The 22,103-nt window shown below is 47.8% G+C and overlaps 1 protein-coding gene across 1 annotated transcript in view; it reads right to left on the reverse strand.

Moving 5' to 3' along the window:
• FAS (Fas cell surface death receptor) overlaps window positions 1-15,392 on the reverse strand; it is a 258,748-nt gene extending 243,356 nt beyond the window's left edge. Inside the window, exon 1 of the mRNA XM_086921941.1 lies at window positions 15,285-15,392. Within this exon, the coding sequence (XP_086778067.1) occupies window positions 15,285-15,320 (36 nt within the window). The 5' untranslated portion in view covers window positions 15,321-15,392. The remainder of the gene's footprint in view (window positions 1-15,284) is intronic.
• Between the last annotated feature and the right edge of the window lie 6,711 nt (window positions 15,393-22,103).

Genomic DNA, 22,103 nt, shown 5'->3' on the forward strand with positions numbered 1-22,103 from the left:
TGAGGGCGATAGAGTGAGTGAGGGCGATAGAGTGAGTGAGGGCGATAGAGTGAGTGAGGGCGATAGAGTGAGTGAGGGCGAAAGAGTGAGTGAGGGCGATAGAGTGAGTGAGGGTGGTAGAGTGAGTGAGGGCGGTAGAGTGAGGTGGTAGCATGAGGGCGGTAGAGTGAGGGCGGTAGAGTGAGGGCGGTAGAGTGAGGGCGGTAGAGTGAGGGCAGTAGAGTGCTAGAGTGAGGGCGGTAGAATGGTAGAGTGAGGGCGGTAGAGTGAGGGCGTAAGGGGGGTAGAGTGGTAGATTGAGGGCGGTAGAATGGTAGAGTGAGAGTGGTAGAGTGAGGGTGGTACAGTGAGGGCGGTAGAGTGAGGGCGGTAGAGTGAGGGCAGTAGAGTGAGGGCAGTAGAGTGGCAGAGTGAGGGCGGTAGAGTGAGGGCGGTATAGCGGAGAGTGAGCGCGGTAGAGTGAGGGAGGTCGAGTGCTAGAGTGAGGGCAGCAGAGTGGTAGAGTGAGGGCGGTAGAGTGGTAGAGTGAGGGTGGTAGAGTGACGGCGGTAGAGTGGTAGAGCAAGGGCGGTAGAGTGAGCGCGGTAGAATGGTAGAGTGAGGGTGGTAGAGCGGTAGAGTGAGGGCGGTAGAGTGAGGGCAGTAGAGCGGTAGAGTGAGCCTTTTAGAGTGAGGGCGGTAGCGTGGTAGAGTGAGGGCGGTGGAGTGGTAGAGTGAGGGCGGTAGAGTGGTAGAGTGAGGGTGGTAGAGTGGTAGAGCGAGGGCGGTAGAGTGGTAGAGCGTGGGCAGTACAGTGATAGCGTGAGGGCAGTAGAGTGGTAGAGTGAGGGCGGTAGAATGGTAGAGTGAGGGCAGTAGAGTGAGGGCGGTAGAGTGGAATAGTGAGGGCGGTAGAGTGGTAGAGTGAGGGCAGTAGAGTGAGGGCAGTAGAGTGAGGGCGGTAGAGTGGTAGAGTGAGGGCGGTAGAGTGGCAGAGTGAGGACGGTGGAGTGAGGGCGGTAGAGTGGTAGACTGAGGGCGGTAGAGTGAGGGTGGTAGAGTGGTAGAGTGAGGGCGGTAGAGCAGTAGAGTGAGGGCGGTAGAGTGAGGGCGGTAGAGTGGTAGAGTGAGGGCGGTAGAGTGAGGGCGGTAGAGTGAGGGTGGTAGAGTGAGGGTGGTAGAGGGGCAGAGTGAGGGTGGTAGAGTGAGGGCGGTAGAACGGAGAGTGAGCGCAGTAGAGTGAGGGAGGTCGAGTGGTAGAGTGAGGGCGGTAGAGTGGTAGAGTGAGGGAGGTAGAGTGGTAAAGTGAGGGAGGTAGAGTGGTAGAGTGAGGGCGGTAGAGTGGTAGAGTGAGGGTGGTAGAGTAAGGGCGGCAAAGTGCGTGGCCTGAAGGTGGCACGCAGCTCTCTGCTGCTGGCACATTCTCCTACTGAACTATCATTCTAGTTTGGGAGTATTAGCATTTTTAATGCAGTTCTAAGCCATGCATGCTTCCCCTGTTGCGAGGTTTGGTCTGCCCAGGCCATATGCTGTAGAAATATGGAGACGAAAATACAGCGTTTAGTTTCCAAATGTATCGCCTCGTCAGGGAGGTAGTAGGTGCTTTATAAATAAAAAAGAGAAAATGAAAGACTCTGGGACGGACCGGCTGGCCGGTTACAGGTTATACTTAATGAAAAGTTAATGATTCCTCTAGCCATTAAGTAATAAGCATGTAGCTTTAGAAGGGGGGATTAAAGAGAAGCTATTTACAATAATCAAGACTTGCATAGCGGCTAATCACCCAGTAGGGTATCCAGGCGCTGAAGATGTGTCTAGAATTAAAGGAGCACACCCTTTAATTCAAAAACACGCTTGGCCCGCTGATAGCCGAAAAGCTGTGAATGGCACTGGTGGCAGTGTGTTGTGGGGAGGGGGGCGTACACGGGACAACTGGACAGCCTGTGCTTTCAACATATGGGAGTGGGGAAACTGATACACAGTGTGGAAGGTGCGCTTTAAGGCTGTACTTAAAAAGAGCGGGTAAAAAAAGCGACGAGAGAAAAAAGAAAAACAGGGGGAAATATTTACTCCTGTTTAAATACGAAGAGCAGAGGTTCGTTCCCAGGTTTCGACGGGATGCAGACAAGTGTAATCTCAGTGACGTGGCAGCTGCTTTAAAGGAGGCTTAGGGGTGAGACGCAGGCCCGTCTGCAGGAACAATTAGCAGTACATATGTGAGATCAAGGACAAAGAGACACGGTGCAAGGAAACAGAGTGCTACTTAACGACTGTGAGAGGACGTCCTACTTGCTGACTTTACCCCACGCTGCTGTTTTCACTGAGGGGTGGAGACATTGGGAGAACAGCCACAAACAGATTATTAGCTCAACCCCCTCCCCTGCCCCTGCAAGAAGCGCTAGTAAAGTACTGCCCATGGCGAATCTGGGTGACAGGCATCTCTCGATGGAACAACAAGCAGGCAGCATCTGAGGGCCTGGACCTGCTACGGCTGCGGGTAATAGAACTTTGAGGAAGGATGAGCGAAGGGTAGAACCCCACCTCCTCCTCAGCCTGTTCCTCTAAAAGAGGGAGGGGGAAAGAGAGAGGGGGAGGCAGAGAGGAGATAGAGAGAGGCACAGATAAGAGGTGGTAGAGCCCAGAGAGGGGCAGAGAGTAGAGAAGAAAGATCATAGTGAGTGGGAGGCGGGGTCCAATGGGGAGAGAATTGCATGAAAGAAGTGATATCCTGCAAGATAATTCAGCCATTGGTTTAGGAAGATGCATGACAGAGAGAGGTAGATGTGAAAGAAACAACTTAGAGAGAAAGAAGAGAGGACGTGGTCATGAGAAACGTGAGAAAGAAGAAAAAACATGGCAAGGGAGATAAGAGGAGAGAGACAGAGCAACTAAGCAGAACTGTGGCAGACAAGACTGTCGAAGAGAGTAAAAAGACAGAGAAAGAACAAGCTCTTGGTATTGCTGTGTGGGAGCGGGGTGGGAGCGCATTGGCGGGGGAGCAGCAGCCTTTGAATTAGTGAACTGCAGGCCTTCTTAAAAGGAAAGAAGAGACCCCGTGGGGGGCAGGGACGAGAGGGAGGGGGAGGGTGACAGAATGAGAGATGGGGAAATAATGAATGTAATTAGGGGGGAGGAGAAGTGAGGCTGAGCGCGCACTGCGCACGCTGGGGAAGCAACAGATGCCTGTGGGAGGGAGGCTGATGGCTTTGATGTGGACGCGCTTTCCGCACGAATGCACCACACGAACTGTAGGAAATCCGCGATGGTTTCAGACCTTGGTTTGGCCTCTATACTCTTGTCCTATTATCCCTTGCGGGATTAATAGGCGAAACCTAAAATACACGCCAACTATGCTCGAATTATACGCAGTTTAAGCAAAAAACAATGTTCACAAGGAACTCATTTATGAAGGCAATATAATATATGTAAGCTAGATTTAACTTACTCAGATTTAATCAATTTGAAAAAAAAATGCAATTTCTGACCTTCTTTTTATAGATCACAGTATAATATCTTGGTATATTTCAACAACCTCATTAAAATTACTTAAAGAAGCCCAACACAATTCATTAAATTGATGCTTACTTCAGTCCAAGTAAGAGGAATTATTCTGCAGTTACAGTCTCAACCACAGCTTTACTTCCTTATACAACAAGCATTTGCAATGCAATAGGTCTAGCATTTACGCAAGTTTAAGCTATTGGCATTCTAAATGGCAATGCCTTTTATTTATGTTTTGGTTTTTAAAACATACCTAAAAGGCATTGTCATTTACAATGCCCATAGCTTAACCCCTTCAGTGCTGGCCACGTTCAGCGGACGTCGCGTGCACTACCTCGGTAGTGCTGCGCACGTCCGCTGAACGTTCCGGCCCCGCCCGCGCAATAGAACGTTCCGCACTGTGGCGGAACGTTCGGCGCAGGGGAGGGGTTAAACGCGCGTAAATGCGAGACTTATTGCATTGCAAACACTTGTTTAGGACTTGTGCCCTGTTTTGTCCCAAGATTCCTCACAGCTCCAGAGAAAGGGAGACATGAAACGTCCCAAGCATAAAGATGAGGCAATATCACATGTGTCACTTTTTGGTGAGTCTGAGTGAACTAGTAAAACAAACTTCACAGAAGCAGCATAATACATTTGACTTTTGTAGGTAAGCCTAAATGTTTGTTTTTTTCAAAAGTAATATGACATGAATTAAGAGGCATGCATGTTTCACATTTCTTTGTCTGACTATGGGGAAAATCAGTCAGAACCGTTATTTTAAATGCAGTGTCTTGTGTTACTAATATCGACCAGCTTTCTAGCTTTTAGCTGATTGCACTTTACTTTCTGGTACCTGTATTTGCACTTTTCTCACTGGTGAATTGGCAGTAAATCATACCAGGCCAATGCTAGTTTGGGCGGCTGTATTAAATGCCTCAGGTCCAATCATATAGTGATTTCGTGGGCTCACGTTCCTTATCATGAGTAAGATAAATGTGTTCCTAAAGCAGTGGTATGTCTTCCAGGCTGCAACAGCTAGCTCCCAAGTAAACAAATGCTAGCTCTACATTTATACACACCTTAAGTTCGGTGTCTGTGAATAATGGTGCACGGCACAACTGCTTGTTTTTACTCGCTACCTACAGTGTCATTCAAAGAAAAGAAATGTCAGACATGAGCACAGCGAAAACATAGAAATGTCATTTATATGTAATCTGTAAACCTTGGCGGCGAAATGTGTTGTGTGGATTTGCTAAATCATATGGCCTAACACAGATGAACATGGACGTCGGAGTCAGAGCGGTGTCAGACCAGCGAATCAGCAGGTCGCGAGCACAGGAGGACGTGAGAATTGAGCTGTAGTAATAATGATCAGAGCTGCCCACCATGCCCATTTAAATTTGTATTTACACCTTACATATGACAGATAATTTTTTTTACTAATGTTGTAAGCTGACTGAGACAGTCGCATGTAGCATTTGAACTCGAGTGGGGATGCAAAACTGATTTATTTAAGAGCTATGCCACATACCAAGCCATCCTCTCAAGGGCTACAGCGGAATGTTGTGCTCAGTGCTGCCATAAGAAACATTATGTTGAAAAGGATTGAGGCTGGCTGCTTATCCTTATCAAGGGTGATGTGTTCATCATTTATAGTCCCCTCCAGTCTGACTCTGTTTGTCTTACAGGTTGTAAATCAGATTGGATTTCATATAATAATATGTATATACAACCACTGCAATGCCTCCTTCCAGCAAGGAGAACGAGGTAACAATGACAGAAAACCGCACGGACAAAAAAAAAAAAGGGCCGGAAACAGCTACTGAATCCCTCCCCTCCAGGACTCCGTGACCGGCCTCGTGGTTGCCTTAGCAATGTTTCAGGAAATCGGCTTGCGACACCAGAAGTCAGGTCACGGAGTCCTCAAAATGAGGGAGTATAGCGGACAAATCATCCAAAGTGGGGCATTGTCCAATGGCAGGCCTCCACTTCGCGAGGCCGGCCAATGGCAGAAGGGGAGTGGTTTCATGCCCCTTCTTGCTTACAAGAACTCTCGCCTGCAACAGCACAAGCGTTGCAACGCAGGCTTCGACCTAAAAACGAATTGGACAAATGGCATTAGCTGCACATCAACAGGTGATTCGTGAGCCCCAGTGAAGTGACCATAACCTATCTAGGTGAGTACTAAGTGAAGAATAGGAAAAGAGACAGGGAACAGGTTATTGGTAATATCAAAAGGACGAGCATGTACACAATGAAAAAATAAACAATAAGGCTCTCTCTTTTGTTAGTGTCGACGACGTTTCGACTCTGTCTTGATACGGGGTCAGGACAGCGTTTCTGGGGACTAATACAGGAAACGGTATAAATGAGGCACATGTCGGGGGTACTGCGTTCACCCACTATTTTCACAGAGTGAATGCCATCCACCCTGCCAAGAATTTGGGCCCCACTGAATAATGTGCTGAACTCATTCCAGAGTAATTTCCAAACACCGAGACACTTTCAGCAGCGCCTGCACGTTGTCTCCTTTCCATCTGCAACAAGCAACAACGTGCAGGCGGGGACTGGGCTTTCCTATTTAAGACTCCTGCTGAGCCCATAACAAAGGCTGAATTTGAGGGGTCATCTGGCCTCCTTTTGTTTGAGTCTCTTGGCTGGGAGGAGTCAGGAGCCTCACATCTGATGCAAATGAAGCGGAGGGGAAACAAAGGCTCACACCTTGTTCACACTTTACACACTTAAAAGAGGCAGCTTTTCACTTTGTTCCGTCCCTGTTTTAGGAGATATGCATGCACTGTAAAAATGTCAGATGTGTTGGTCTTTCCCAGTATTTACACAAAGAAAATTGCATTTATATAGAGCTTACTACACCTGAGGAGGAGTTGAAATAATATAAGTACCACTATTTTTTCTTGTACAGCCCTGATCATCCCAATGCAGGGTGCCAGAGGGCTTTACATCAACACATGCATATTACATGTACAATAAACTATATACGTTTGTAAATTAATGTACAGGATGTGTTACAGAAAGCAATTGGATTTCAAGGCGTAGAAGTCGCATATCATCTTCCATAGCTCACTGTGCTATTATTCTCACAATTCGCTCAAACGTAAACATGATAGACTTGGTAAACATATATGTGAGGGCTTTAGATATGATGTCACTTTTCGTGATGCCACTTCTGTAAAGTCGTGGCTTGTGATGCCACTTTCTATAATGTCAATTCCTGTGAGTGTGATGCCATGTGTGATGTCGCACCCCATGAGGTCGCGCGCCGTGGTCACTTGCATATTGCCTAACTAGGTTAGTCCCCCCACTTGTTTTTAGGTCTCGCCTCTCAATGCGCATGCGCATTGAGCAGAGCGAGACTATAGGCACTTAAACAGACTTTACCCAACTGGCGATTTGGTGCTGTGCCCGTGCGCTTTTAGGTCAATGCGCAAGCGCATTGACCTAAAATGCGCGTGCACAGCATCAAATGCCAGCCATCTGTTCCCCAGCAGCTTAGCTTCACTTCAAAGGCCCCTGCTGCTTCACGTCTCTCCCTCATCGTCGCTCTCCCCACTCCGCCCCCTAAGCTGCAGAAACCTAGATGCTTGTTGTACCCTTGATATCCTCCCTCTGCACTCCATTCTCGTTGTTTCACTTCCCCTACATTCTCTTTCACTCTCTCCTCAAATCTCTCTCCCTCCAGTCTTTTAAACCCTTCTTTCTGTCTCTCTCTCTCCTCCATTCTCTCTCGCTGTCTCTCCCCTCCCTTATCTTTCTACCCTTCATTCTCCGTCTCTCCTCTGCCTCTGCACGGCTTCAATGTGTTTATACATACACATAAAATGTGTGCGTGCTTCTATTGGTGTGTATTATTAGCACATTAAACTAAGCACTGTTGACTTTGCCAATGCTTGTGTGCGACGGAAGCCCTTCAAGAGCCGTTAGTCATCCAGGTGGCAACAGGACAAACTAATTTTTCATTAACCAAACACAGAGATATCAAACCACCGTGGCTCCCATCTGTGCGATTCGCACAACTGAACGGAAAGTGCGTCCGTTATTTACTCATCATAAAGGAGCTTTACAAAGCGTTGCGTGTGCACTTCTGGTTACTTAAGAGCACTTGACTCAGTGGTGTTAACAGAGCACTGTGGTAAGGGGGGTGAAGGTCCCGTCGAATGGGTGAGTAAAGCGCCTAAAATGCTTCAATTCCGACTTCTGAAATACTTAAAAATAGCTATCTACAAATGCTGGTAACTTAAAGTTTCATTATATAGCGTCTTCTATATTTTGACTGCTGGTTGACGTGTTTTTTGTACATATAGTGCAACTTGCGACTGTCGTGACTGGTGCAGAGCTCACTGAGACACTTTTAAGCATACATATCTTCAAAATCTAGAGAGATTCTTAAAATGCAGACACCGTGAAGAACAATATTTGATGTGTGTTTAAAAATTTTTTTTAGAGTTTTTATCTATAATGTGGCATAATGAACACATCTGTTGAACCATGTTCGACTCACGGCGTCTGCTTATTATACTGTTAATTTGTACAAAACCGTTATTCTCCCTGTGAAGCGTGACAGTTACAGTCAGCTTCCCCGTAGCTGTTTAATGTGCCCAAATTTTTTGGGTTAACTGCTTATAATTCGCGTTTCCGCACCCGCTTACTTATATTTCCTACATGTTTATGCACTATCTTGTTATGTCCCTCCTATGCGTATGTTTGCCTTTTAATGCGTGTATATTTTAATTGCAGGCTTTTTGCTAAAGAAGACACAGCGTGTATAAAAGCTATTTTATTGTAACTGGCTTAGGGACTGGTTGTAATTGACACTTTTGCAGGCTCCTCTGCTGCTGGCATTTCCCCCTCCCTTCTCGCCCAGTCCTTTGCGCGCAGACACCATCTGCCTTAAACAGCCTGCAGGCTCCTCTGCTGCTGGCATTTCCCCCTCCCTTCTCGCACAGTCCTTCACCTCGGCGTGCACTCGCACCTCCTTTATCCCCTTTCGGCTGCTTAGATGTTCTCAGTTAGCCACGAGCTCTTAGCCTCCTCTCTGCTTTTAACTCCATATTTCTTGCTCTAGGTCCATTCCGTTCTCCCCATCGTTTCCTTCATCACTGACTTTATCTGCATCTTTCTCCCTATCCTTCCATCCTCAACTTTCTCAAGCTTTCTTCCTCCGGATTTCTGCTCCTCCATCTCAAGTGTGCTTTCTTCACAGGATTCTATCTCCTCCAGTGTTGATTTCCCACTCCATGCCTCTGCCGCCTTCTGCTTGCAGCCAGACTGTCGGTTTCCACTCTGACACTCTCTGATTGCTAAATATTGCATCTACTGGTGTCATACCATCGGAAAGCCAGATGGGGTGGTAAGGCTTTTTCCCTCTTGGCCCCTAAATGGTGGAACGATCTTCCATTAGAACTTAGGTCCCTTCCCTCCCTCCAAACTTTCAGAGCAGCCCTTAAAACTCGCCTCTTTGTTCAAGCGTACATGTAAGTGCATGACTGCCCGCTTTTTGATCTTTTTGTTAGGCGCCTTGACACCTTCGGGTTTTAGTTTGCGCGGTACAAGTTGCAAAATAAATAAATAAATAAATACCACCAGCCTGGCTGGGGTGTCTGCTGTGGAATATGACCGAGCCAACATTCCTCTACCAGGCTTGAAACTCGTCCTCACTCGTACTCACACTACTTTATGACACACACACTGAGCCCACACACTACTTTAGGCCACACACACTGCGCCCTCACACTACTTTAGGCCACACACACACACTGCGCCCTCACACTACTTTGGCCACACACACACTGCGCCCTCTCACTACTTTATCCCACACACACTGCACCCTCACACTACTTTAGGCCACACACACACTGCGCCCTCTCACTACTTTAGCCCACACACACTGCACCCTCACACTACTTTAGGCCACACACTGCGCTCTCACACACTGCGCCCACACTCTGCACCCTCACACACCCTGCACCCTCACACATACTACACCCTCACACACACTGCACCCTCACACACTCAGTGCCACATAATTATATGCTACATAATTACACTACACTTAATGCAACATACACTGCAAACAATAACACTCAGAGCCACATAATTACATGCCACACAATTACACTCTACTGAATACAACATACACTCCACACAATACCACTCCGTGCCACTTAATTAAATGCTACATAATAACACTGCGCTCAACGCAACATACACTCCGAATACCACTCAGTGCCACATAATTACACACCACATAATTACACTCTACTAAATGCAACACACACTCCACACAATACCACATAATTATATGCTACATAATTACAATGCAACATACACTCCAAACAATAACACTCAGTGCCACATAGTTAGACGCCCCACAATTACACTGTACTGAATACAACATACACTCCTCATAATACCACTCAGTGCAACATAATTAAATGCTACATAATTACACTGTGCTCAACGCAAAATACCCTCCAAATAGCACTCAGTGCCACATAATTACACGCCACATAATTACACTGCACTCAATGCAACATACACTACAACACCCACTCAGTGCAACAACATTTTATGCTACCTATTTACACTGCGCTCAACGCAACATACACTCAAAATACCACTCACTACCACATAGTTACACACCACATAATTACACTGCACTCAATGCAACATACACTCCAAATACCAGTCAGTGTCACATAATTACATGCCACATAATTACCCTACACTCAATGTAACATACACTCCAAATACCACTCTGTGCCACATATTTATATGCTACATATTTACACTGCGCTCAACGCAACATACACTCCTAATACCACTCAGTGCCTCATAACTACACACCACATAATAACACTATCTAGTATATCACCCTCACTCTATCTATCTATTGCCCTCACTCTAACTACCGCCCTCACTATACCACTCTACCTCACTCTACCTCCCTCACTCTACCACCCTCACTCTACCCAGTTCTCCGCAAAAATGCAATGTATCAATGTTTAAGGCTTTATTACAAAAGTACAAAAAAAATTAATATTACACTTTTAATCTTGATTTTTAAAAAATATAACATACGCAACACATAATCTTATCACAATTTTTTTTAATGTAGTGCCATTATACATTACAAAAATTATTATGTAATTAATAATTACATATAAAATGTATAAGCCATTAAGATTTGTCATATCAATACATGTAAGACAGGGGAATACTAAACATCTAGCTTTAATAATGCTGTATGTGTCACATTTGCAAATTCTATAAATATTGGCATTTACAATAACAAAATTAATACATTTGCTATTATAAAAACATAAACATAACTTAAAAAATTATTACATTTACAAGACCAATAGCTCCAACTTTTCTAATGCGAGACCTATTGCATTTCCAATGCTTGTTTTTTTAGGACTTGTGCCCTGATTTTACTTTTATGAAAACACCAGTCGGGCATGCCCATCAACAGGCCAGGATCGTAACCTTAGCATCATCTCATGGAACATTGCAGGGTTAAATAACATCCGCAGGGTTACTGCCACCCATGACTATCTCGCACAGGGGGACATATTATGTATCCAGGAGACCTGGGCGAGGTCCACCTCACCAATTGCTGGCTTTCACGAATACTTTAAATCAGCAACCAAAAGGACGATCTTTGGTCGCCCGTCAGGGGGTCTGTCAATCTTCGTAAGCCACGCCTGCAAATTTAAGGTAAAAGAACTATCTCTGGAGCCACCTGACCTACAAGCTATCTCAATAGAAGGACTGAGAGCGGATCAAACAACCTGCCCGCTTTTATTAATCAACTGCTACCTCAACCCTGCAAAACGTCATTCCCCACACGGCTTGGAATCATTCACCACCGCCCTGGAAGATCTATTAATAAGCCGCTTGCACCACGATGTAATCATAGTTGGTGACTTTAACCTGAGAGCCCTGGACCTGCTACCCATGACTACACCTAGCAGGAAGTCAGCTCAACTTATTGAACTTTTAGCAAATTACAACTTGCAATCCACCCACGGGATACAAAAAACACACAACTGCGTATGGTCCGCCCACCCGACCTTCAGGAATGTTTCCACTATAGACTATATCTTCATCAATGCAGGACTGGCCAACAAACTTCGCAATTTAACTGTGGACGACAGAGCCGAAAGCGACCATAGGCCCCTTCGTGTCACATTCAACCTGACACGCGAACAGGCGGACCCCTACGCCGCAATTGGTATGACCACAGGCGAAGAACACCATTTAGTCCTTAAACGAATAAAATGGTCGACCAATCTTAGCCACAGACTTAATGCATTCGTAGCCAATAGGGTGACTGTACCAAGTCCACAAGACAGTATAACACATCTATGGTAAACTCTGACCAATGACATATTGAAGCACCTGGGCAACACTCACCAACCAAGAAGCGGTCAAAAAAATGTCATCCCAGGCCACCAAAAATCATACAGTCTTAAGCTGGCTAAGCAGGCGCTTAACAAGGCAGTGAGAGCAAACAAGAAAGGTATCTACCCGCCAGGGGGGCCCCCCGATTGCTGTTTTGCGAGCTAAGTACAAAAAGAACATTTGGGATTTGAAAAGAAAACGGACCGATCAGAACTGGTTGACAGTGTTTTCGATAATCAAAGGCAAAGATAATAGCATGCTCTGGCGCTACATCAACAGCTTGTCATCAGGAGGCGTACACAAGGTTAACAGTGTTGGAGGAAGAGTTTGGGAACAGTATGCAAAGGGGCTGTACACCTGTGAGCCAAATCGGATGTCTCACTGCATATCCGGCTGGTCCAAGGCGGCGGCAGCTACCATCAGCTCTGAAAGTGCCCCGAATGAAGAATTAAGTCCGACTCGATCTGGAAAATTCTCGGAGGCGGTGATTGTAAAGCTCATCAAAGCCATCAGAACCGATGGTGCCCCTGGACCTAACGGGATACCCGCACAGGTTTTTAAGAAAGATCCTGCATTCTTCGCTTCCAAACTTACTCCTCTATTTAACCACGCATTTGCAACCGCAACCCTGCCATTTTCCTGGAAAGGTTCAATCCTTTTTTCCTATACATAAAAAAGGTGACCACTCTGACCCGGCTAATTACAGACTGATAGCCCTCCTTGACATTGAAGCTAAGGTCTATGCCCACCTCCTACTTAAGGACCTGGAAACTTGGGTAGATAAGAACGGCATACTCCCGCCCTCACAGACTGGCTTCAGAGCTAACTGTTCTACGCTGGATAACATCATAGCGCTTTCGTACCTCGCTAAGAAGGCCAACATGCGGTATAAGCTGCCCCTGTTCAGTTGCTTTATCGAATATTCAACGGCCTTTGACCACGTGAACAGAAGTCGGCTCTGGGCAAAACTAGAATCTTCCCAGAGATCTTCTAAAGGCCATAAAAGCACTTTACGAGGGAACCTGGGTTCAGGTGAAACTAAGCGCCACATCTGCAACCACAAGAATTGCCACTGACTCGGGATTTAAGCAGGGGTGTGTCCTGGCCCCCCTGCTTTTCAACTTGTACACTGCAGACATGGGGCAAGCCCTGAAAGATGCCAACCTAGCCCCACCCAGACTGGGGAAGCTGGTTCTGGGTACGCTCCAGTATGCAGATGACACAGTAATTATGGACCACACCAGGGTAGGCCTCCAAAGAGCCTTAAACAGTCTTGCCACGTATAACAAGGAGAACGAGTTACTCATTAATGTGAGCAAGACTAAGATAATAATCTTTGGCAAACATCCACACAAAACAAAAGCTTCATGGTCTCTGGGGGAACACCGTATCACCACGGCCCCATCCTACAACTACCTGGGCACATGGGTATCAGAGAGGGCCACGGCACTAAACATCTGAAGACGCTTAAACGAAAAATTGATAAAATAATTACATCTCTAAGACGTCTAAGCCACGGCCTGGCCAGTCCCTCTGCAGATCCGATGCTGACAGTACTTAGGGCTAAATTGATCCCCGCCATCACGTACAGCCATATAGCCTATCCAGGGGCTTTTGAGAAAGTGGTCCAAGCGGCACAGGTGAAAGCTTATAAGTTGGTGCTACGAGCCCCCAAACAGGCGCGGAATAGCAGGGTGAGACTGGAAATAGGCCTGAAACGTCCTGAACTGGTACTACTGGGGGAACTGCTAAAATACTACATCAGAGTTCTGAAGTCGCCTGAAAACACCTTGAAGCACTCGCTAAAAATCATCTTTGGGGAAGAAAGCTCCCCATGGCAAGCCAAGGTGGAACTAGCCATTGACCTTCTGAAAATCGAGGGGCGGAATCTGCACTTACACGAAATCCCATATTCCGCCTGGGCAAAAGCCGTCAAGCGCCAAGTCCAGTCTATTTCCTTTGAGCTAGACCTTTCCTCGCTCCGGCCCAACCCGCTAACGTTGGCCCTGGACAAGTCCTATATTCCTGGTAAACCCCAGCCATACTTACAAGACTCACTAACAACCGAAGCAAGACAAAAAATTCTGTTTATGCGCCTCTTGGCCCTCAGGATAATGGACTTTAACCCACGTTGGGCACGCTCGGACGGAGCCACTGCCTGCCGACTTTGCAAATATCGCAGAGAATCCTGGCTACACTTGCTATGTTGCTGCCCTAAGCTGGCCAGTGACCGACAGCGATTGCTGCGTCCGGCACTAGGTATCCTGGGTCTCAGAACTTGCAGAGAGGCCTCGGATTGGTGTTTCTCTGAAACCACAACATGTTTATTAGCCAGGATAGGCAAGTTCATCCATCAAGTTAAAATGGCACTCGAAAACCAACTAAAGGACACCATCCCGAAGAGCTCTGTGACCCGCCGCCCTAAAGTTGGTAATCCACAGATAACACAGGGAGTCGCCGAAAAGCTGGGGCCGACTCAGGGGCCGATAAAGCCCACAGTGCAACTGAGGATGTCGAACTTTTACACGCCTTCCAGACTCTAGTAAGCACGGTCTCATGATAACTCTAAAAACTTTAATTCTTTTTAATATTAATAATGTACAGTACCAGTGCACACAGTCAGTATCGAGACCACATAGCTGCACCAATGGTCCCTGGCCGGTGTAGGTCGATCAAGGGGGGGCGTATTTTACTGTATTTTATCTGAATCAAACTGCATTTCTATACACTGTAATGATTTTAAGTAATCGCACAGTTTATCAATAAACTATATACTTTTATCAGAAAACAGTAACTGGCTTCTACTGAAATGTATACCTTTTATACATTCGAAGCATAAATACAGGATTTAAAAACATTGATTGCTACGGGGTGCGATTAGAAACTCTTTTACAAAAAGGAAAACATAACGACCGCAACCAAGTTTGCATAGCCACAATGTCAAAGAGTCACCGAGTTCTGCGTTCCTCTTTTAAGATCCGGGTTTGACTATCCCGGGACATTGGAATACTTTCTGTGTTTTCCTTCATTAAAGATGGTATAGGGTGTCTCGGTATCAACTGTGGGAGAACTACATTTATAAGAGCCCGGATGCCTGCCTGATAAACCGCCGCGGTTTTACTGTTTTTGAAAACGCGTTTTCGGATAGTGAACACCGAATTTAGGCTTAGTAAAATAATACAAACCACACTCGCACCCTTAAAAGTCTGCTTCATATGTATTCAATGATGACCCTGGGGACTGGGAGGGAGATGGGGGAAGTCTGTCTTGCAATGGCATCTTTGATTTTTTTAAACACGACATTGGGGTGCATTTACGACGTCCACCTAGTTTGACTGCGCTGCTAGGACTAACGTTCGTACGTTTGTAAAGTACAAAGTTTAAACGTGAATACTTACTGTGAGCAAAAGCAGGCAACGCCGTAAACGGGTCATTTTAAGCAGCAGTTATACAACTTGGTGAAGAACAGAACTCCTCATTGCACCGGAAGATACTGTACTGCCGGAAGATACTGTACCGCAGGATGAATAGTTTCGTTTTCTCTTTCTCAGAGCCCGCCCCTGTCTGTTGACTCACTGGAAAGTCCCTACCACGTGTGTTTACCAGTTTTATTAACCTCGAAGGAGTTTCCTGCTTCGCCTTGAGATGCATGGAGACTGCCTATGATTGGAAAGCATCTTTGCCAACGTCTGTCACTGTCTGAATAAGTGACTGTAAAACTATGTATAGCTAACGATAATAGCCTGCAAAAGTAGAATACAGCAACATGCATGCTCGTGGGTATTCAAAAACCGCTTGAAGGTAATCGAAAATGTTATTGTATTAGTAAACTACAATTTTCTATTTTATTAAGGAGACTGCAGTGTGGCAGTCCCAAGAGTTGGGACAGGCGTAGCTGCCATGTTTCCTAGGTCGATGCAGGACTTGCTTTTATCCATACCATGCCCCAATCCAGCAGTATAAGAACTATTTTGTATAACTGACAAAGGATGGACCGCAACCCTCCATAGTGCTCGTCATCGTGGACATACACAGAAAATTGTTTGATTTGAACTTAGGGTTGTTTAATTTTGATGGGAGCGGGGAGGGGAGGGGGGGCAAGTTTCGTCTGTTACGGGGTTTTTGTTAAACAACCACGCACAGTAGTGGTGGGTATAATATCGCACTTCAAACAAAGTGTTGGCAGATATGGATACAGATTAGCTATTACTATGTAGCATTCAAACACATTTTAGATAGGTGCCTCTCAGGGTAAGATATCCCACTACCCAGAATATCAAATAGAACAAGTCCTTACTGGCTTGCTCAAAATACAAGAAAGACTGAACCCCGGCACTCTTAAATAGGTCATAGTAATGATTCAATTATGATTTATTACAGGTCATAGTGTGCATAGATGGGAACCATGTGCCCATACGTCCTCCATTTCGCATAGAATACATATTCCGCTATATGCAAAGCACACATTCCTTCAACATCCAAGTTGTCTGTGATGTAATCCACATCATCACAGATATTATGGCCAAAAATCTTGGTAGCACCAATGACTCATACATCTTCAGACACAATGGCATTTATCACAAATTATAAAGAGGTGACTTTGATGAAGGATACCTACTAGGTACTCATATTTCATGTCAACACTGAAATGTATTTGCACTTTCATGTCTGTCTGCATGTTGCCTCACAATCATGTTTTCATTACCAGGTGACAGCGCGTATGTCCTGCGGCCATGGATACTCACACAGTACCTGTCGCCAAACAACTCAAATGAGAGGCGGTACAACATAGCACATAGGCGCACCAGGTCTGTGATTGAGCGCACATTTTGGCATCCTAAAATCACTTTTCAGGTGTCTTCACAAGAGTGGCAGAGCCTCGCAGTATGCACCTGAGACAGTCTGCAAAAAAGTGACAACATGTGCAATGCTCCACAACATGGCCTTCAGGGGTGGCTTGCACATGGATGTGTCTGACTCAGATTCAGAAAATGATGACCCAGGACAACCTGCCCAACAGCAAAGGGATGGTAGCTCTGCAGCAGAGTGAAGGAGGGGTAGGAACCAGATAGCCAACAATTATTTTTCATGGTACGTCCAAATTAATGACACACTACCCTCTACAAAAGACAGTACAAAATGTGATTGTAACTTTGAATTTAGCTTTAATGTGCACGCTTGCACAAACAAAATATGGACAACCGGTGCATATAAAAACACATAAACAAACAAATGCAGCAGTGAGTTGTGGTTACAGCACCACAAATGCATACAATACTATGGGCCCATGACTGTAAAGTTACTGTGCACAAGTCACTTCTTGCCCTTACGTCCAGCCTGGGTAGAGCTTGCACCTGGAACACCTACCTGGCGGCTGCTGCTTTTCTGCAGCATTGGTGTGTCTGCTACAGACATGCTACTGCGGCTTGAGACCTCACTGTCGGCTCCCTCATTTGCATCCCACTGGAAAACATGTGAGTTTGCAGTTTTTCCACTGCTGCTGCAATTTGTTGTAGGCCGAGTGCCACATCACCACTGTAGTGGCCCATCTCCACCTGGAGCCCCAGGGTGCGCATCCTGTGTTCTGTAGTTGCCTGCGCTAACCTCCCAATGCCCCTGGTCAAAGCATCCACCCTGTGTCTCCTCATGCGCTCCATGCGTCTTTGCTGCCCCCTCTCCTCAGCCAATTCCTTATACAGATCCACAATTGCACCTGTGAGGGAATCACATTTCTCCTCCATGCAGCACTGGTTATCAGCCATCTGCTGAGTTATGTCCCTGAATCCCTGGCCCAGCTTCAGGTTCATCAGCCTTACTTGTTAGGGCTCGCCTGCTGTGCGCATGCGCACAGCTGGCAAGCTCTATAGAAGCTTAAACAGCGTTTAACTAAGCACGATTCCGCTGGCGATTCTACAGAGTGCATGTGCTTTTTAAGGTCATTGCGCAAGCGCAAGCCCAAGCCCTAAAAAGCGCGTGCACAATGCCACCAGCCGCCTGCCTGCCTGCCTCGCATTATCACATCAAAGGCAGCCCAGCCCCCCTCCCACAAGCTTCGCCCCCCTCCCACAAGCTTCTCAGCGTGCGCTCATCCCCTAATTATTCACGGCCGGCCGTACTTTCAGTTTCACGGCCGCCGACCGGGTCTCCTTTCTACTTTGGTTTGTTAGTGTATGCCTTAAATGCGTACCTGCCTGAATGCCTTTCTCGTTTTAATACCGGTGTCCCTCAGTTCTCTCAGCACGTTTTGGTGTCAGTATTTATCTCAGGCTTTGCTATCAATTATTTTTTTCAACATCTGTTGTGCCTATCTAAAGCAATCTCTCCCGTCACTGTTTCTTTACGTGTCTAATTATCTCTTCCTCTGGCTGTACTTCATGGTGTGTTCTGATTAGTAGTTGTAAGTATCTGTTTATATGTGTGTGTGTGTGCTTCAGTCTGTCTTTTGGTCTGCCAGTTCTGTCCGTATGTTTTAAGCTCTCTCACTGTGTCTGCTGTTAAGCTGACCTTTGGTCTTTCCTTGTAGGTTTATTATTGCTTCAGTGGATAAGAGTATTTATTCTAAGGACTGTCTGTCTGTGATTGCCAGTCTGTCCGCTGCTGTCTAGGACTGTGCAGCTGTCCTGCGCTCACCCTGACCGGCTACCAGCCAGTCATCTCATTTGAGGGATTGTCTGCTGTCTTCCCCTCAGAGATCCCCCATGTCTGCTGCTCGTACAGACCGCACGTCCGCTGCCTTCAGTGGCTGCCTGTCTTTCTTCTGCCGGCGTCAAGGCCATCTGCATCCCTTTGGTCTGCACTCCAAGGCTGCCTGCCCCCCTCGGCTCTCCAGAGAAGTCTTTGTCTGCACTCTGGTCTTCATGTCTGGTGTCTCTCTGCGTGTACTCTTCCACTTTCCTCTGCTCTCCATGACTGTCTCTCTGCCGGCCCTCTGCTCGTTATGCCTGTGTCTCTGTCTGATCTCAGTGCCCATCTGTCTGAGTGCACTATGCTCACCAGGGCTGCCTCTCTCTGTCTGTCCTCTTCCTCTCCGTGACTGTCTGTTTGAGTGCCCTGTGCTCTCCAGGGCTGTCTCTCTTTCTGACTTCTGCTCTTCATCTCTGACTTTCTCTGCCTGTACTGTCACTCATTGCCCGTCTGTCTGAGTGCCCTCTACTCTCCAGTACTGTCTCTCTATCTTCGCTCAGCTCCTCGTGTCTACCTGTCTCTTTGTTTGTCCCCTTCCTCGCCTCTCATAACAGTCTGTCTGACTGCCTTCTGCTCTCCAGGGCTGTCTCTGTTTGCCCTCTGCTCTTCATGTATGGCTGTCTCTTTGTCTCCTTTCTCTCCACTCAGTGACCACCTGTCCCAGTGCCCTCTGCTCTCCAATATCTGTCTGTCCTCTGATGTTCATATCTGGCTGTCTCTTTCCCTGCTCTGTCCTCTCAGTGGCCGTCTGTCTGAGTGTCCTCTGCTTTCAAGGGCATTCTCTCTGTCTGCCATCTGCTCCTCATATCTGGCTGTCTCTCTGCCTGTCCTCTTCCTCAGTGACCGTCTGTCTGAATGCCCTCTCCTCTCCTCCAGGACTGTCTCTGTTTGCCTTCTGCTATTCATGTCTGGCTGTCACTTTGTCTGTTCTCTTTCTCTTCTCTCAGTGACAGTCTATCCGAGTGCCCCCTCCTCTCAAGGACTGTCTCTCTGTTTGCTCTCTGCTTTTCGTGCCTGGCTGTCTCATTGTCTGTCCTCTTTCTCTTCTCTCAGCGGGCGTCTGCCTGCCTGTCTTCTGCTCTCTATCGTCGCCGTTGCTTCTCTGTCTCTCGACAGCTTGACAGGGCCTACTCATTGACACTGTCCCATCATTCACCGTTCCCCTACCACCCAGCTCCACCGATGCACCCACCACACAGCTCCACTGATGCACCCACCACACAGCTCCACTGCTGCACCCACCACACAGCTCCACCGACACAGCTCCACCGATGCACTCACCTCCACTGATGCAACCACCACACAGCTCCACCGACACAGCTCCACCGATGCACCCACCGCACAGCTCCACCGAGGCACCCACCACACAGCTCCACCGAGGCACCCACCACACAGCTCCACCGACACAGCTCCACCGATGCACCCACCTCCACTGATGCAACCACCACACAGCTCCACCGACACAGCTCCACCGATCCACCGAGGCACCCACCACACAGCTCCACCGAGGCACCCACCACACAGCTCCACCGAGGCACCCACCACACAGCTCCACCGAGGCACCCACCACACAGCTCCACCGAGGCACCCACCACACAGCTCCACCGATGCACCCACCACACAGCTCCACCGATGCACCCACCACAAAGCTCCACCGAGGCACCCACCACACAGCTCCACCGAGGCACCCACCACACAGCTCCACCGAGGCACCCACCACACAGCTCCACCGAGGCACCCACCACACAGCTCCACCGAGGCACCCACCACACAGCTCCACCGAGGCACCCACCACACAGCCACCGAGGCACCCACCACACAGCTCCACCGATGCACCCACCACACAGCTCCACCGATGCACCCACCACGCAGCTCCACCGATGCACCCACCACACAGCTCCACCGATGCACCCACCACACAGCTCCACCGAGGCACCCACCATACAGCTCCACCGAGGCACCCACCACACAGCTCCACCGAGGCACCCACCACACAGCTCCACCGAGGTAGTCACCACACAGCTCCACCGAGGCACCCACCACACAGCTCCACCGAGGCACCCACCACACAGCTCCACGAGGCACCCACCACACAGCTCCACCGAGGCACCCACCACACAGCTCCACCGAGGCACCCACCACACAGCTCCACAGAGGCAGTCACCACACAGCTCCACCGAGGCACCCACCACACAGCTCCACCGAGGAACCCACCACACAGCTCCACCGAGGTGAGGTTCCGTGACAATTGTAAGTGGTGCTTTCGACTCGCGCGAATATGGTCGAGTCTGGTATCTATGAACCGCAAATGACGAGTTTAGTAAGTGTGCGCAGTTTCGCTGTGCTAACTTAAACCGTTCGTCTGTTACGTGGGTATTTCTATCTGTACCCACGGGTTCCATCTTAGATACGGCATCCATTTTGTTTCTTGCCCTCAAGTAGCCAGCGAACGGACGATGTCCGCTTCGCGACCCTGGGACTCCCAAGATAATTGCGGAAGACGCATGCTCTTTGTAAGTGTCTTTATGATGAGGGAGATGCTACTGTAAAGCAGATGGCGCCGCTCGAGGCTCATCTTGTCGTACCGGCTTATTGTCTCAGCCGTGCATCTCATTAGGCACGTCCCTTTGATGCCTGTATCTCGTGTTTCCCGATACCTCCCCTTTTTACACCCTTTCTGATTTCCCCACTGTCTCCGTCTTCCTCTACACCTGTTCTTGTTCCTATTTTCGATCTGTTTATTACCGATCGGAATGCACTAATGTTGGGAAGATGGGTTTTTACAGTTGGGAACCGCCAAATGTTTCCGCACTTATGTTCCGGACCTCATGTGTATCAAAGTGACCAAAGCGACCCCTCTGGGAGATGATTGTGGGAACCGGGTCATAAACTTTGTGTTCAATGTAACTCTATGGGGAAATTGTGTATAAAAGGAGCGATTCACAGAACCAATTTGAAGCAGTCTCCCCAAGTTGCACGTGTGTTACTTGTCGTGACTTCTGTGTTCCCTGCAGTAAATAAACCTTGAATCTTTGACGCCGAAGGAAGTGTCCCGTGTCTCTGTGATTCGTACGCCGGAGCAGGTTACCCACGAAGGTTTCAGGTGTTGTGCCCTGGCACCGCTGGGTCTTAAATAACCCAGTCCTTCAGTTGGCGCCCAACGTGGGGCTGCATCAGTGGTACCGGTCCAAGCCCGACGATCGTGAGGAACTTCGTGTGAAATCTCCGAGGGAAGGTGCACCCCGCTTCATCGATCCTGTTGTCGAAATAAGTGGCCCGAAGACTTTTCCCGCGAAGATTCCCGCCTCCTGACGGCTGCGACGGACTGCTGCCCTGACTGTAGACCTGTTTTGGCGCCTGGCGTAGACCTTGGTAGAGCGAGACGATTGACGGGCCTTCCTGGTGACGCCATTGATCTTTGAGTTAAGTATTTGTGGGTCGCTCCCAGAGTCCTTGGTTGTTGACACTTTAGCGAGTGTTTTTGTTGTTGACGCTGTGAGAGTGTTTTTGTCGATGACACTTTGCTGAGCGTA

This window comes from Lissotriton vulgaris, chromosome 5 (assembly GCF_964263255.1).
Source record: "Lissotriton vulgaris chromosome 5, aLisVul1.2, whole genome shotgun sequence".
In the NCBI taxonomy this organism is placed as follows: domain Eukaryota; kingdom Metazoa; phylum Chordata; class Amphibia; order Caudata; family Salamandridae; genus Lissotriton; species Lissotriton vulgaris.